The 16491-nt window shown below is 41.3% G+C and overlaps 1 protein-coding gene across 3 annotated transcripts; it reads right to left on the reverse strand.

Annotated features, from left to right (window-relative positions):
• Positions 1 to 5701: 5701 nt before the first annotated feature.
• On the reverse strand, positions 5702 to 15306 carry LOC129855305 (zinc finger matrin-type protein 3-like). Of its 3 annotated transcripts, XM_055922830.1 has the most exons (6): positions 15124 to 15306; positions 12136 to 12527; positions 10638 to 10778; positions 10176 to 10345; positions 9743 to 9843; positions 5702 to 8512 (listed from the first exon to the last, which is right to left on the reverse strand). In XM_055922830.1, exons 1-6 carry the CDS (start codon positions 15239 to 15241, stop codon positions 8304 to 8306), a joined length of 1131 nt encoding a protein of 376 aa, XP_055778805.1. In that variant the 5' UTR covers positions 15242 to 15306; the 3' UTR covers positions 5702 to 8303. The 3 variants fall into 3 exon arrangements, with proteins under 3 accessions (XP_055778805.1, XP_055778803.1, XP_055778806.1); XM_055922828.1 differs by having other exon boundaries at positions 12136 to 15216; XM_055922831.1 differs by having other exon boundaries at positions 8436 to 9626; positions 12136 to 15216.
• Positions 15307 to 16491: the final 1185 nt, after the last annotated feature.

Raw genomic sequence — 16491 nt, forward strand, 5'->3', positions numbered from 1 at the left:
CATGATCAAAAAAGGCAACAGTAAAGATGTATGTAGTTCCCCATGAAAGATGCAGCGCCCCCCTTGGACCAATCAGTGTAATTTTGTAAATGACAGATCTCTATGGCAAGACTCATCATTCACCCAAGTTTTGTCAAAATCAGGCCAGTGGTTAAGATATCGCGTGTGGCTAACTTACGTACAGTTGATTACTATAGCGCCCCCCTTGGGCCAATCAGTGTAATTTTGTAAATGCCGGATCTCTATGGCAAGATGCATCCTTCACCTAAGTTTTGTCAAAATCGAGCTAATGCTGTCTGAGATATCGCGTGTGACATCTAACATACGTACGTGCAAACGTACAAACAGAGACAGAGACACAGTCGCCGCTCCGATTTCATCATGGAGGACAACTAGTCCAGAGGTCACACCTATCACCATTAGCTGTTTGCAGGTCTGTGACGGTGATTACTCTTGTGTTGTCAAGTGACCAGTGTAGACTAAATGTGACCCTTTGGCACCCTCTGCTGACCAGGAGTCAGCTTTACTTCTGAGCCATAACAGTTCTGAGAGCTAGATCCCTTGATATAAATATATAGATATATATCTATATCAAATAATACTGTAGGTGGTTTGGTTGTGACTCCTGCCCATACATTTAGGACAGTAGTCCTAATGTCCGAAAAATACATTCAATTGATGTATTTCCTTTTTATGTTGCACTGACAATATCACAAAAGGGTTGCTCTCCTCAATTGGCACCTTTAAGTTTGGGTAAAATTATAAATATTTTCCCCAGACAGGTATAAAACATCTGTGGTCCATTTTGTGTCTCTGTCAGGTTCCTGAGGTCACTATTGGCTTCAGTAGGAAAATACCCTAACATCTATCAAGGCTTTTTAGTCTCCCTTTGAGAAACATTTCAACTCTCAGGAGACTTCAAAAGCAATGTTCAGAAACAAATCTGCCATTTTTCAACAAGCGAGAACAGGAGAGAATCTTACAGTACGAGGATGTTGCCTGTGAACTCCAGGTATCTGAAACTAAGGTTATCCATTTAGTTACTGCATCTCAGTGCAAGAGGTGCCACTGCAGTCCCTGGTTTGAATCCAGGCTGCATCACATCAGGCCGTTATTGGTAGTCCCATAAGGCGGCGCACAATTGGCCCAGCGTCGTACGGGGTAGGTTGCCATTGTGAAAAATAATTTGTTCTTAACTGACTTGCCTAGTAAAATAAAGGTTAAATAAAATAAAAAATTAAATTTAGATCCTGTCAGTTACTGTTGCCTTTCAGGAGTCATTCATCAGTGGTTTCCTATTATGAGTATGCTATTAGCCTATACAAATACACCAGCATATGGTGGAATTATAAACATACCAACCTGATTTCCTGGGACTGCAGGCCTTTTAGTTTGAGGGTTCTTTAGATGGTGGATGGATGACTATGTAGACAAACACTGGGGGCACTATTTTCGGCTGCCGTTAAGCCAGCTCAATTGTCAAACACATGCTTGTTTGCAATTCCGACATGTTAAAGGCGGCGTTCTTCTACACTGAACAAAACTATAAACGTAACATGCAACAATTTCACAGATTTTACTGAGTTACAGTTCATATAAGGAAATCTGTCAATTGAAGTAAATTCATTAGGCCCTAATCTATGGATTTCACATGAGGAATACAAAAATGCATCTTGTTGGTCACAGATACCAATGGTAGGGGTGTGGATCAGAAAACCAGTCCATATCTGGTGTGACCACCATTTGCCTCCTGCAGTGCAACACAGCTCCTTCACAGAGTTGATCAGACGGCTCATTGTGGCATGTGGAATGTTGTCCTCCTATTCCTCTTCAATGGCTGTGTGAGTTGCTGGATATTGGTGGGAACTGGAACATGCTGTCGTACATGTCGATTCAGAGCATCCCAAAAATTATCAATGGGTGACATGCCTGGTGACTACGCAGGCCATAGAAGAACTGGGACATTTTCAACTTCCAGGAATTGTGTACAGATCCTTGTGACATGGGGCCGTGCATGCTGAAACATGAGGTGACGGTATCTCTGTACATTCAAATTGCCATCAATAAAATGCAATTGTGTTTGTTTTCTGTAGCTTATACCTGCCCATACCATAACCTCACCGCCACTATGGGACACTCTGTTCACAACGTTGACATCAGCAAACCACTCACCCACACAACGCCATACACAAGGTCTGTTATCTGCCTGGTACAGTTGAAACCATGATTCATCCGTGAAGAACATTCTTCTCCAGCGTGCCAGTGGCCATCGAAGGTGAGCATTTGCCCACTGAAGTCGGTTATGACGCCAAACTGCAGTCATGTCGGGGGCCTCCCGAGTGGTGCAGTAGTCTAAGGCGATTCTGGCTTTGAGTCCAGGCTCTGTCGCAGCCGGCCGCAACCAGGAGACCTATGGGGCTGCGCACAATTGGCCCAGCATCGTCTGGATTAGGTGAGGGTTTGGCTGGCAGGGATGTCCTTGTCCCATCGCGCACTACCGACTCCTATAGCAGGCCAGGCACAGTGCACGCTGACACAGTCGCCAGGTGTATGGTGTTTCTTCCGACACATTGGTGTGGCTGGCTTCCGGGTTAAGTGGGCATTCTGTCAAGAAGCAGTGTGGCTTGGTTGGGTAGTGTTTCGGAGGACTCACGGCTCTCAACCTTCGCCTCTCCCGAGTCCGTACAGGAGATGCAATGATGAGACAAAACTGTAACTACTACCAATTGGATACCACAAAATTGGGGAGAAAAAGGGGTTAAAAAATATAAATAAATAACTGCAGTCATTTCAAACCTTGGTGATGACTAGGAGCACGCAGCTGAGCTTCCCTGAGACGGTTTCTGACAGTTTGTGCAGAAATTCTTCGGTTGTGCAAACCCACAGTTTCATCAGCTGTCCGGTTGGCTGGTCTCAGACGATCCCGCAGGTGAAGAAGCCGGATGTGGAGGTCCTGGTCTGGCGTGGTTACATGTGGTCTGTGGTTGTGAGGCCGGTTGGACGTACTGCCAAATTCTATAAAACGATGTTGGAGGTGGCTTTTGGTAGAGAAATTACATTCAATTCTCTGGCAACAGCTCTGGTGGACATTCCTGCAGTCAGCATGACAATTGAACACTCCCTCAAAACTTGAGACATCTGTGGCATTGTGTTGTGTGACAAAACTGCACATTTTAGAGTGGCCTTTTTTTGTCCCCAGCACATGGTGCACCTGTGTAATGATCATGCTGTTTAATCAGCTTCTTGATATGCCACGCCTCTCAGGTGGATGAATTATATTGGCAAAGGAGATATACTCACTAACAGGGATGTAAACAAATTTATGTACAAAATTTGAGAGAAATACGCTTTTTTTGTGCGCATGGAACATTTCTGGGATCTTTTATTTCAGCTCATGAAACATGGGACCAACACTTTACAAGTTGCGTTTACATTTTTGTTCAGTATAGTTTCTTGCAATAACCCTCTGTGACTGTAAAGAATATTTCTCTGAAAACTGTGTTTCCTAAAAGATTTGTCCGGTGATTTGGTCAACTCCGTCAGATTTGTCTAAAATCCTAAATTAATCAGGAATGAGCAGGGTCAGCTATACCATAAGGACCACTTATTCATGTCCTCATTACATGTAGTGCAACAAGACCACTCATAGTCTGTAAATTTAAACAAACAATATTGGAATCACAATGGTCACAACCAAAACTGTCAACTCCACCTGTCTGATAGATTAAGATACATTTAGTTAGGTTTAAGAGTCATAAAGCAACTGAGGAAAAACAAAATTGCTACTGTGTATTCCACTTGAATGAAGCAGAAAATGTATTTTTTTGTCAAATCAAATCAAGCTTTATTTATACAGCACATTTCAGACATGGAATGCAACGCAATGTGCTTTATATTGGCATCTACCTAAAACATAAACTCAGTCAGATTTTTGTATAACGTCAACTCCGTCAGAGTGCTGAAAGATCTGATGGTATGGTTATGATTTAATTGGGGATTTTCAAATTAATTATTTTACATATTTTACAAAGAAAATGCCTGTTTTGAGAATCTGTTGTCAACTCCGCCAGTGGCTTGTCAACTCCGTCACTGATGGCTAACCCAATTAAAATAGATCATTTTTGTTCAATATTCTTGTTTTTTATCACTGTTCTAAAAACATATGCTTAAACAATTGAAGTATTTGCTGTGCAAGGCTAATGTTTGCTTTATAAATGTTTTAAGTTCTAAATCTAGAAAAACATGCCAAAATGCTAACAAAATTTGCCCTGGAGCATGAATGCTTTTAAACAAAACAAAAAACAGTTTGGAGAGTTGTATTAAATATTTGAATAATATAATGTTAGAATTAAACAATCAAGGCCTTTAAACACTTGTTGGACAATAATTGTAAACATTTAATTGCTTTTATGGTGTGTCAACAAAGTTGACATAAATCCAGTTAGATTAATATTTTTTATTTTTGGGGCGGTGGGGGGTTGTTCCTTTACATGGTTTGTCCCCACTTTCAAGAATCCCTGATCTCTAAAAAAGCAAAGTTATCTCTCAGCCTCATGGCAGAATGTGTAAAATAGCATGGGATTAGCTATAAAACAGCACATTTTTATTTCTGAACACTTCTACATTAATGTGGATGCTACCATGATTACGGATAATCATGACTGAATCATAAATAAGGATGAATGAGAAAGTTACAGCAGCATAAACATCATACCCCCCGAAAAATGGGGCATGATTTCTGTAAATTTGTAAATTAAGCACTCATCATTAGACACGATTCATTCAGGATTATCCGTAATCATGGTAGCATCAACATTAATGTAGATGTATTCAGAAACATTTTGTATTATTAATTACAATAAAAGTGACTACAAAATGACGCAATGCATTATTTACCATTAATTTCTAAGTTTTAGCATCATTGTTCAAATAAGTAGGGGAGTGTATATATGAAGGGTTACAGCAGGTTACAGCAGCTGGGTCACACTCTTTTCACACCACTTCAATACAAAGTGATTTTCGTAGCAGTTTAGGATAGCATTTTTGTTAAGCCTTGCCCTTTTCCTAACTTTAACCTCAGTCTCATAACCTGCTATGTTAATTATCCTAAACTGCTGTGTAAATTCTCCTAACTTGCTACCATGCATATAACATAACATATAACATAATTACTTCCTGTTATCCTCCAACAATTGACAAACCAATCAGAATAGAGCAAAGTAGTTACAAGGTAAAAAATCGATTACCATTACGATCCCAAAACAACTGATTCATCATATTTTAGAACTACACAACATTTAGAAAGCAATGTCTCCTATAAAATAATCCTAAACTCCTTTCAGTCATCCATTCAGAAAACATAACATTTGCCATAGTTTATCTGAGCAGTAAAGGGGGATAAAAAACAAAGATATTTTAGGGTCATATTTTGCCATACATACTGTATACTAATCAAGATTAACATTTCACTAGAGAGATGCTTTATTTTGATCAACGCTAAGTATTAGAGCAGTATTTATGTCTGGGGGCATAATCTGTAGGCCACCATATTAACGGGAAACAAGTTTGTCAGCTGACCCTGTCATACAATGTGTCTATACACACATTCTCTCTCTCTCTCTCACTCACACACACACTACCACTCGCCCCATGCAACTTCCAATCCCCAACCCAGTTTCTCAACTCAATACATCCAGACAAATAACATGTATAACATTTTTTTATTAAATAGTTAGTCAATATTGTACCGTGACCAAAATAGGTGTTCCAATTGTTTCAAAAACAACTGTTGTCATTCTGTTATTCTTCAAATATACGTACATTCAAGACATTATAGAATTATTTTCTCTAAAGGGAAGTCAATTCAATTTAATTGGGATCTTTGGATCCCACATTTGCAATATTGCACCAGAGGCAATATTTCTGCCACCAATGGAAATGGAGTTGATTGTTCGTGAGAATCATGTTTGTGCCGAAGGCAGCCATGAGATCAAATGTGATTGTGTGACATTAGAAAGGCACTGCAGCTATCCCTTATTTTCATCCCTTATCCCTAGATATAGTTCACTTCATTCGACATTTATAAATCCATCTGTCTTTGAGAAATTATATTTCTGAACAACAGATAGAGAGCCAAACTCAGTCACAAACTCAGCCACGCATAGCTGACAATGATATCTTGTTGGAGGAGAGGAGAGTAGGAAATCAACAATGGCCTGAGTACACAGATAGGTCCATTGGATAGTGTTTGTTGTGCCTGTGTGGATCTCCCTGGGGTATGGCCTGTTCCCATGCCAGGGCACACTCCCTGATAGAGCGCCAAACAGATGTGCTGCTACAGCACTACACTACTCCCAGCAAGGAATGGCTCCTGCCTAATGCCTCAGAGGACAGAGACTGCACAGCCACAGCCATAAAACTAGCATGGATGGATGTGTAGCAGCAGTCAAACACAACTCCACTTACTTAAACAGAAATAGGGCATTGAATGAGATGACTACTAACATTGGACTAATGAATTGCACTCAGACCCACACTGTATACTCTGTGAGATAGACACTCCCCTTTTAAGGGGTATGTTACATATCATTATGAAAGTGGTTAATTCCACTGCTGTGCTAGTTTCAGATAGAAATAGCTTATTTGCTCTGGATGGTTAATCTGAACAATATAGATCACTTAATGTGTAACATAATCAATGTATCCCATTTAATGAGTGGTTTCAACTCCCAAGAAAATCATAGCCCTGGGTGCAGTCCATCACAAAATTAATGTTGAGAGGCACTGAATATGTATTAAAACAGCTTGAAAAAGCTGAGATGATAAGATTGCTGGGAGAGTTCCAGTAGGCCATCGCAATACAAGACAAATTAGGTTTAAGGAACGGGCAACATGTGAATGGATCCAACATTAAATGTGATCGACTTCCCTTTAGACCACTCTCTGTAAACATTTGATACAAATCAGATCGAGACACATCAATAGAACTTTAACAAATAACAATAATTAAAGCAAATCCTGTAATCGTGTAATGTTGTCTCTGGCTGGAGAAGCCTGCTACTTTTAATTATCTAACTAATTCAATCAATCAATCAGTATGAAACTCCACCCACTCCTTCCCATACACTACCTTGTGCCCAATATAATGGTCCCTTCTCTATCTCTCGCGAACTGGCCTAGTTCCTCCACTCCCACTAGTAGCATATTATGAGTACTTAAATATATGTATATTCTGATAATATCATGCACACATGTACATTGCACAAACATAATTTATACAGTGAAATATTAAAGTATAATCAAGTGTATACAAATAAAGTGATGTTGCACATGAAGCTCCCCCCTTCATTAGATAACAGTAGATATTTTCTCTGGCTAATTGTCTATAAAAACAAACACTCATAAAGAGAAAACAATACACAGTAAATCTTATAAATCAAAAGGCAATGTTAAATTAAAACAAATAAACCATGGTCTGACTAGAACTACAAAAAAGGCAATTTTAAAATAGGTTACAAGAGCATTTATGACACAGAAAAACACATCATCTGAGAGCCAGAGAGAATACACTGTTAACGAGCGATCATTTTTCTGTGACTGAAAAAAAAAGAACCAGACAATGAATGCCTAGATTTACTTGTACACATGCACTGGATTAAGGGGTAGATATATGGGAATAAGAACTCAAGCGTTGTGTTCCTCCTCTGAACAAATTGGGCTTTGAACAGTCTAAATTCCCTTTTCTCTAAATTAAACAGAGTAGAGGTCATGTGGAAATAACCCTAAATCCCCCCAATTAAAGCTAGTCCTTCTCTGGCCTGCTCTATATTCTCCTGAGTTACTCTGCTCTTCGAAAAGCACACCTCCCATAGGGAAGTCAAGGGCTTACAGCAGCTGGCTTTTATAGCATCCCAAAATAATAAGGGACCAGGACCAGAGGTTGAGTTGACTGGCATGTCCAAGATGCTTGGAGTCATACCAAACCCATGTAAACACACATGAGGAAAGAGAACAGTCAGTCAGATTTTTACAATTGAAAAAATACCTATCGCTTAATAATTGTCATCGCAATCACAGTACATTCACCTGGTCTGGTAGAAGCCTGTAATAGAACTTTGCTTTCCTCTACTACACATAGCAATGTTCAGCTACTCAAACTCAAGTAATAACAAGGTTTAAACTGGGGAAAGGAAACCGATTGTGAGATAAACTTCCCCAATACCCCAATCCTCCTATACTATTGGCAAACTTCAGTGTGAATCCCCCCCATTCCCCTCTCCTCCCCGTGCTGCGGCGCTGCCCTCCTAAGTGTAGCCCAGATTCTCCATCTCGCTGCGGTAGCGCTGCTCCGACACCTTGCTCTTGTGCTGCTTGCTCTCCAGGTGAAGGCGGAAGTCGGCCTCCTCGCTGGCCCCAGAATTGCACATGGAGCAGTAGAACTGGCCGCTGGGCGTCACACACATGGCCAGGTCTCTGGGGATCCTCTGCCTGGGCCGTGGGTTGTAGTAGGGGGCTGGGTCACACATCAAGACATACACACCATAATGATGGAGAGTGAGTGATGGAGTGAGTGTTGAGCTGCTGCTCACCAGTGAAAACAGTGTGAAAAGATGGGAGTGGCAGATAGATGCCAGGCACTGCATGGGGATGGAAGGCTGGCTGTGCATAGGATGAGCTTTCCACTGCCATGGCCATATGAATGTTACAAGAAGAAATACACGTGTCCCACATTAGAAGAAGGGAGATGTACTGTATGTTGGTCAGAAAATAGATGCTCTGCTGTATCTGTGTGTATGGCTGGAGGCAACCATCACGGTCCCTTGCAGAGTAACTCTGACAGACAAAGCACATTTCTCTGCGAGAGACTGTTACACAGTTCTATTTCTGGAATTAAATCAGCAAAGTCTCTGAGCCCTGAGGGAAGGGAAGGGAGTGGGTGCAGTTGTGTCCTATGATCCAGGGGGAGAAGGCCATGGTGCAGGGTATGTGGAGTGGGGGGGTGGGGGGTGGGGGGTGTATAATAATAATAAAAAAAAATTGGTGGGAGTTTATATTTGTCATATTTCACACATGTACAATTGTGTATTAATATGCATATCGCAACTCTTCGGAGAGTGGTACGGGGATGAACAGTGGACTGTGAGGGCTCTGTCTGATGGACACCTGCCACCTGAGCAGGCTGTGTCTGTGGATCAGCAGAGCGGCCGTCGGTTGCTGTACTGGTTTACATATCCAAAGGGCTGGGCCTGTGCTTAGTGAGTTCACAGTGACTAACCAGCCTCAGCCTCGGCCACCCCCTCAACTTTCCTACGACATTTCCCTGGCAAAGGTGGTGATGAGAGAGGGGTATTCACTGCTGCTACGACCATGGAGCAAAAAACAATAGCCTCCACCTGCTGGCTGCCTGGACATGTGATATTTACATTTCATACATATTTACATGCATATCAGTCACATTCACCAGCTGTCAAAGGCTTCATTGGTATCAATTAAAAGGAAATCGGCAACCACATCTACCCTCAAACATATACTGTACCTTCTGAAGACTATGAATTTCCCTGAATTCATCTGGTCGTTATGGGCCGTTCTGGCTCTGACAAGGCTTACTTACTTTACTTACATCTGATCTGTACATCAAAATTGTGGAACAACAACAACACATTTTTCCTTACATATTGTTAAAAGTTATTTGCTGTTTGGTCATACTTTATTACTGGTATGTCTTTGGTTCAGTGTGCTATACCTGGCATGGCAGGGGGCACCTGTGAGGTCCTGCGGTTCTTGATCAACTTGTACTCGCTCCCCTCTTTCTTCGGACGCCTCTGGACACACTCATTTGACTCTCTGAAAAATTGATAGATCACGTTACTGAGAGCAAGTCTTTAAAGTAACTCATGTGCAGTTTATAAACCTAACAATCCTTAAATAGCTAACAATCTAACAATAATAGCCACTATGATGGACAACATAATGGAATGCATCTTTCAAATGCTATTGCATTTTTCTTTAAATGGAAGCATTGAAACATAATCTGGATTGCATTTCATATAACAGGGCATGGCTGAAGGGGCAGGATTTCTGTGTGAAGTATGGTTGGTTTAATAGCCATGTGCACATTGCATCTGTTGTTTGTCTTCCTGGTGGTAGGAGGGGAGGCAGTAGAAACACCCACTCACATGATGCTACTGCTCTGCTGGGCTTCAGCCAGCCGCAGTCTCTTGGCATGGTTCTTGCCCTGGTAGTGTGCCTGAGCCACGGCAGGTGAGCTGAACGAGGCGTCACACAGCTTGCAGTAGTCGTTCTCCGTGGCTAAGATCACCCTGCTGGCACCGTTAAATGACACCGGCTGAACAAAAAACAATGAGTGAGTTCATACAAAGGGCTCTTTCAGCCAAAATGACACTCTTGCCAGTTCCAACGCTTCATATCAAAAGAGTTAAAAACTTCAGTGCTGACAGTTGTCTACAAACCATCATGGATGTTTCTAATGAGGAGATTCTATTTGATTGCAGTTTTCTAGATCAACAACAGAGATCCAAACAGTGCATGTGCTGAAAATTCACAGGCCTTGTACTTGCTCATACAGTATTATACTTTCTGAACAATAACACATTCCTTGTGCCAACGCCAAGCGTTACCTGTTTTGGAGTTACACTCTCAGTTGGTGGAGTCGTGAGGGGTTGCTGGGAAACTGGTTCTATTACCTCCGGAATCCTGATGGCAGGCAGCTGCTGGCTGCCTGCATAAAAATTTCTCAGCTTCTTACTGTGGTTTTTACCCTGGAGAAGAGACAATGTATGATTCAATCCCACAGCCACAGTTCAGTCCACTCATCGCACTGTCATTGTCATAGTGTCATATAGCAAATCATTGCATCATCAGTGAGCACAAGGGTTAAGCATTTCATGTTCTACTTACATTTATGAGGGGATAACAGTGATGACTGACATGTCCAATAAACAAACATTTTTTATTTTTTTTATTTTTATTTCACCTTTATTTAACCAGGTAGGCAAGTTGAGAACAAGTTCTCATTTACAATTGCAACCTGGCCAAGATAAAGCAAAGCAGTTCGACACATACAACAACACAGAGTTACACATGGAGTAAAACAAACATACAGTCAATAATACAGTAGAAAAATAAGTCTATATACAAAGTGAGCAAATGAGGTGAGATAAGGGAGGTAAAGGCAAAAAAAGGCCATGGTGGCGAAGTAAATACAATATAGCAAGTCAAACTCTGGAATGGTAGATTTGCAGTGGAAGAATGTGCAAAGTAGAAATAATGGGGTGCATTTAGTTTTACTTGTATTTAAGAGCAGTTGGAGGCCACGGAAGGAGAGTTGTATGGCATTGAAGCTCATCTGGAGGTTTGTTAACACAGTGTCCAAAGAAGGGCCAGAAGTATACAGAATGGTGTCGTCTGCGTAGAGGTGGATCAGAGACTCACCAGCAGCAATACACTAAGTGTACAAAACAATAGGAACACCTTCCTAATATTGAGTTGCACCCCCCTTTGCCCTCAGAACAGACTCAATTTGTCAGGGCATGGATTCTACAAGGTGTTGAAAGCGTTCCACAGGGATGCTGGCCCATGTTGACTCCAATGCTTTCACAGTTGTGTCAAGTTGGCTAGATGTCTTGTGGGTGGTGGACCATTCTTGATACACACGGGAAACTGTTGAGTGTGAAAAACCCAGCAGCTTTACAGTTCTTGACCCACTCAAACCGGTGCGCTTGGCACCTTCTATCATACCCCGTTAAAAGGCACTTAAATATTTTATCTTGCCCATTCACCCTCTGAAAGGCAGACATAGACAATCCATGTCTCAATTGTATCATCTACACTGATTGAAGTGGATTTAAGTGACATCAATAAGGGATCTTAAATAACTTTCACCTGGATTCACCTGGTCAGTCAATGTCATGGAAAGAGCAGGTGTTCCTAATGCTTTGTACACTCAATGTAGTTGACATGCATGAGAAACATTTTCTGCCATCAAAATATATGTGTTGGGGTAGGCCTACAAGTAAGCTTGTCCCCAGGCTCAATTGCTACCACATATAGAAAGAGAGAGAGCCTGCTGGTGGACGAGATTAGGGTACAAGCTACATGTACAGTAAATCAGCTCACCTGGTAGTGGGCCTGTGCCTGCTGGGCAGAGTTGAGGGTGACGTTGCACAGTTTGCAGTACAGAGGCTTACACAGCTCATCCAAGGTAGCGTCCTGGTCTGTGGCCCCGATCTGAGCCTCTTCCTCCTGGGGCTTGGTGCTGAGGGCCACCTGGGCAGTTGGAGGTGGGACAGGGCAAGGGAGGCCCTGCATCAGCTGGAGGTGAGCGGGTGGTTTGGCAGACAGAGGGCTGTAGAGGGGGAAAAGGAGGGGGTCCGGGGCCACTACCACTGGTGTAGACGGCCTGAGGGTCTGTGGAGGGGGTCCAAGGGTATGTGTAGGAGGCATTGGCTGGAACAACGGCTGTTGCTGGCCAAAAAGGCTCATTGAAGGCGTCAGCATAGACTCTGGTCCTGAGGGCCAATGCAATGATGGCAAAGTATGTATTAGACTGGATTCTACACTTATTATAGCCATGTAATGGCTGTATAACATTGGGAGGAAGCAAGAACTACAGTCATCAACTGTGTTCATTTCTCCCTAGTGAAACTGACAATAACAAATAGAACAATGGTGGGTTTCACAGTCCAGTGGTCATTGTGAAAATGACGCTTCCCCTGCAGTCAAGCATGGGCTCTGCTCCTTGTGAAAATAAGTTCCTCAATCATCTCTTGATCTGGTGCTGATTCAAACAGACTATTGCCTGCTTGGCTGGATACATTTCAGGCAATCATGTGTGGCCACATTTTTTCTGCATGAGGGTTGATGTGGGGGATGGGTCAGTGGCTGTGCTCATGTCTGATGTTTCTGCTGCATCAACTCAGATTGGAGACCCAATAACAGTGTGGGATGTTTTTGATTCCAGCAGCCATGCAGTGACACCAAGTGAATGGCATGCTTGAAACGGAACTTTCCGATAACAAACTAAATTATTTTCCCAGCAATACTAGGCCCACTGTGTACGTCAATGTTATTCTGATAAATGACATAATGTCATCCAAACACCTGAAAATTCTCAAATATGAGTGTGAAAATAATTATCCAAGAAAATAGCTCACTTTATATACATGTTTTCTGGGTTTTGCAATGAAGTAGAAACAAAACTGCTAATCTGCTTAGCGTTGTAGTGCAGTATACTGTAAACTGCTTTTCTTTCCACATGCAGAGTAACAAGGAGACAAACCTGAATCACATGCTCATTGGAGAATATAGCCTAATCCCCAAAATAGTCAGGAACCTACATTGTCATAGCCCAAGGTCAAAGTAAAAGTAATATTTTAGAATCTTGGGTATAAAACACTCCTCCTGAGACTTAACACTGGGATCTCAAGTAAAATGCAAATATTAATGAGTATAGAGTCATTGACCATGTATCATGAGGGATGGCCTTGGGTCTCTGAGTTAGAGTGAAGTAGCTTAATAAGAAAAGTATTTTGTGGTTTTAAAGGAGAGGGTTCTAATTCTATCATTTGGTATCTGTGCAGAAGAAGAAAATAACAAAGAACCTTCAAAAGTTGAATAGCCCTTCACAGTAAAAGGTGTTTGTCACATACTTATAGTTATTTCATGCCTTTTATACTGTCACCTCTGCCACATCAATTATGGAGTGAAAAGCGTATGCCTCATGCAGTGGAATCAAGTGCATGACTAGTCTTTGAATGGAGAAAGGTTGAAGATAACTCATAAGAACTTCATATTTTAATTAGAGAATTACAGTCCTCTTATTCTGACAAGCATTTCACTACACTCGCATTAACGTCTGCTAACCAAGTGTATGTGACCAATAACATTTGCTTTGATTTGATTCGCTAAATGTGCAATGCCTTGCAACGTCTCAAGATAGACATGGTTTTAGCGTGGAGATGTGTTGAAAGACCCTGAGACCTATGGTATTTTGTTAACACTCAGTCATGCAGATAAAACAGATTAATTGCAGCTTAAATGTACCCATTAGTTAGCCTAGTTAGAGATGGCAACACAGCAGTTAGGCTATTGAGTTAGCAGTCTGAAAGGGCTCATTATTGCCAGTTCAAGTGAGGGATAGTTGATAAGAAGACTATAGGCTAAGATTAGGGGGCAGCTTGAAGGCTGTCATAAAACAAGACTGAATGATCAAATCTGTCAATACTAATGTTTACCAATAAAGCTATATGAAATCAGGGTAAAGTACAAAATGAAGTTGCTTATCAAGCATTTATAACATCTCCAGGGATGTGACCTGCAAGACTCAGCTCTCTCAACCTATTTTAGTGGACAATGCCATTTCATCTGATTACAACAGACTGAGTAGACCTATTGAATACAATTAGGTCTGGAAAGATGATGTTGCAAAATATGCTATAACAGGTTTAATCACTTAAGAGAATATTTCTGGATAACAAGGTAAACTCAAGTCCAGACCCAAGCTGTTATTCATAATAATCCTTATCAACACCATTATCATCATGTGAATAATGTACACTACACCATGGTGTGCCAATGAGCTTGTACCATGACAAGAGTAGACAGATTTCAAGAATTGGGAACCGAGACTGTCAAAAACATGGTCCTCCCCCTAAAGAAGGGGACCATCATGTCATTCTACACCCACCGGTCTGACCACTATTACTTTAGCTGATTTTACATGAAACACCAATCCACCGCATCACACCTGCACTGAAGGAGAATGAGGAACAGAGAGGGTGCTGTGGATACAGCAAATCAACTCATTTAGGTTGACATATATATTTTGGGTTGAATTGATCAGCAACCTATTATAACTCTGATTACATATTTAATTTCAACATGACTGTTGGTCTAATCTCTTCAAATTAATGGGAAGGCTCAACCTCGACAAAAAATGTTTTATAGCTGTACACTAGGCTAGTTCAACATACAGTATAATACCAACATGTTTACACCCTCTTCAATCAGCAAATTGCACTGGTTACATTGTAGCTGAGGCTGCATGCATCCATCCATTCGCAGTGTCACGGCTACTGACAGCAATGAATGCGACCCTTTTCCTACCTGGTAACCGGGCGAAATAATGTCTGTTATTCCGATAGTTTAAAGGCACCGAATTTCTGTAATAATCGGCACTTTGATAATAAGCAGCATCTCTATTCTTGACATGTAACGCCATCATTGCATCCTGGCCAACTTCGAACCAGTTCAGACGTGAGAACCCAGCAAGCTACTTTCACCGGGGAAGAGGAGGGGTGTGTTTTCAGTTATACACTATTCTTTTTACATTGGCCTACATTTTAGTAAACGCCTATCATAATAAACCCCAAACATGGTAACCACATATTTAAAACATTTGGTAAAGGTGAGTCTTTGAAAAATATGCTTTATGAGTGTGTTGTGCTCTTGATGGTACAGTCCATTTACGGCATTCAAGCTATCCGACACTCGGAAATCATGGTCACCCCAGCGTCAACACACTACATTTACCGATATGATATCACACCAAACACAGTTGATCAGAACTGGAGGATTTGAATGACATTTTGGTGTAAATAAAATACCATACTGATAACTTTTTATACTCAGTATTAGGGTAGTATAGGACTTGGTCTTGAAAATCCAGTGATAACTCTTTATACGCAGTATTAGGGTGGTAGGGGATATGATCTTGAATAATCCAGGGAAATTATGAACTCGACTAGCTCGACAGTTCGAGGTGTCATGAAAAATGCATCCCTCAACGTGAAAAATATTTTCACATAACCCTCCCCTTGTACTGTAAAATAAATGTGCACCCCTCCTCATAGACTTAACTCTAAATAATTTTTACGACCACAAATATCAATAACAGTAGCGACCCTGTGTTTATAAACGTGGATATTGATTTAGCTACTTAAACATGTTTTTGTGGCATGGTCGATGCCACGCAGGGCTATGGGCTGGATGGTTGATGCACATATAGAAAAAATAGACAGATACTTGACAGGATGTATAAATGTGAAGCATCCGCTTGGCATTTCGACTCACTACAAAATGTAGTAGTGAAGAAGCCCAGTGGCCAACAGTTGGAAAAGATGAAAGCAGATGGATTTCGGCAGGCATTCTGCTAATTTTCTCATTGATAAAACATTTGATCTCAATACGGTTTGCGGTTCCCAAAACTAGAATCTGTTTTGAACAGAGTTGACTAAGTTTTGTAGACTTTTTTCCACCAACATGTTTCTGTGCCAATGCACCGCGCAACCAATAAACAAAGCATACCTACTTCGGGCACTTCAGTATTATCGTTTGCGTTTTTAACACCACAATAAACTATGTCAATCTCGACACACAGATAATGATTACCAGCCAATCTTTGTAGGTTTACCCATTTCGAAGGCTTGGTTTGACAATCTCTGAATGTCATTCAACTGTTTGGTGTTTTGTAAC

This window comes from Salvelinus fontinalis, chromosome 5 (assembly GCF_029448725.1).
Source record: "Salvelinus fontinalis isolate EN_2023a chromosome 5, ASM2944872v1, whole genome shotgun sequence".
Lineage (NCBI taxonomy): Eukaryota > Metazoa > Chordata > Actinopteri > Salmoniformes > Salmonidae > Salvelinus > Salvelinus fontinalis.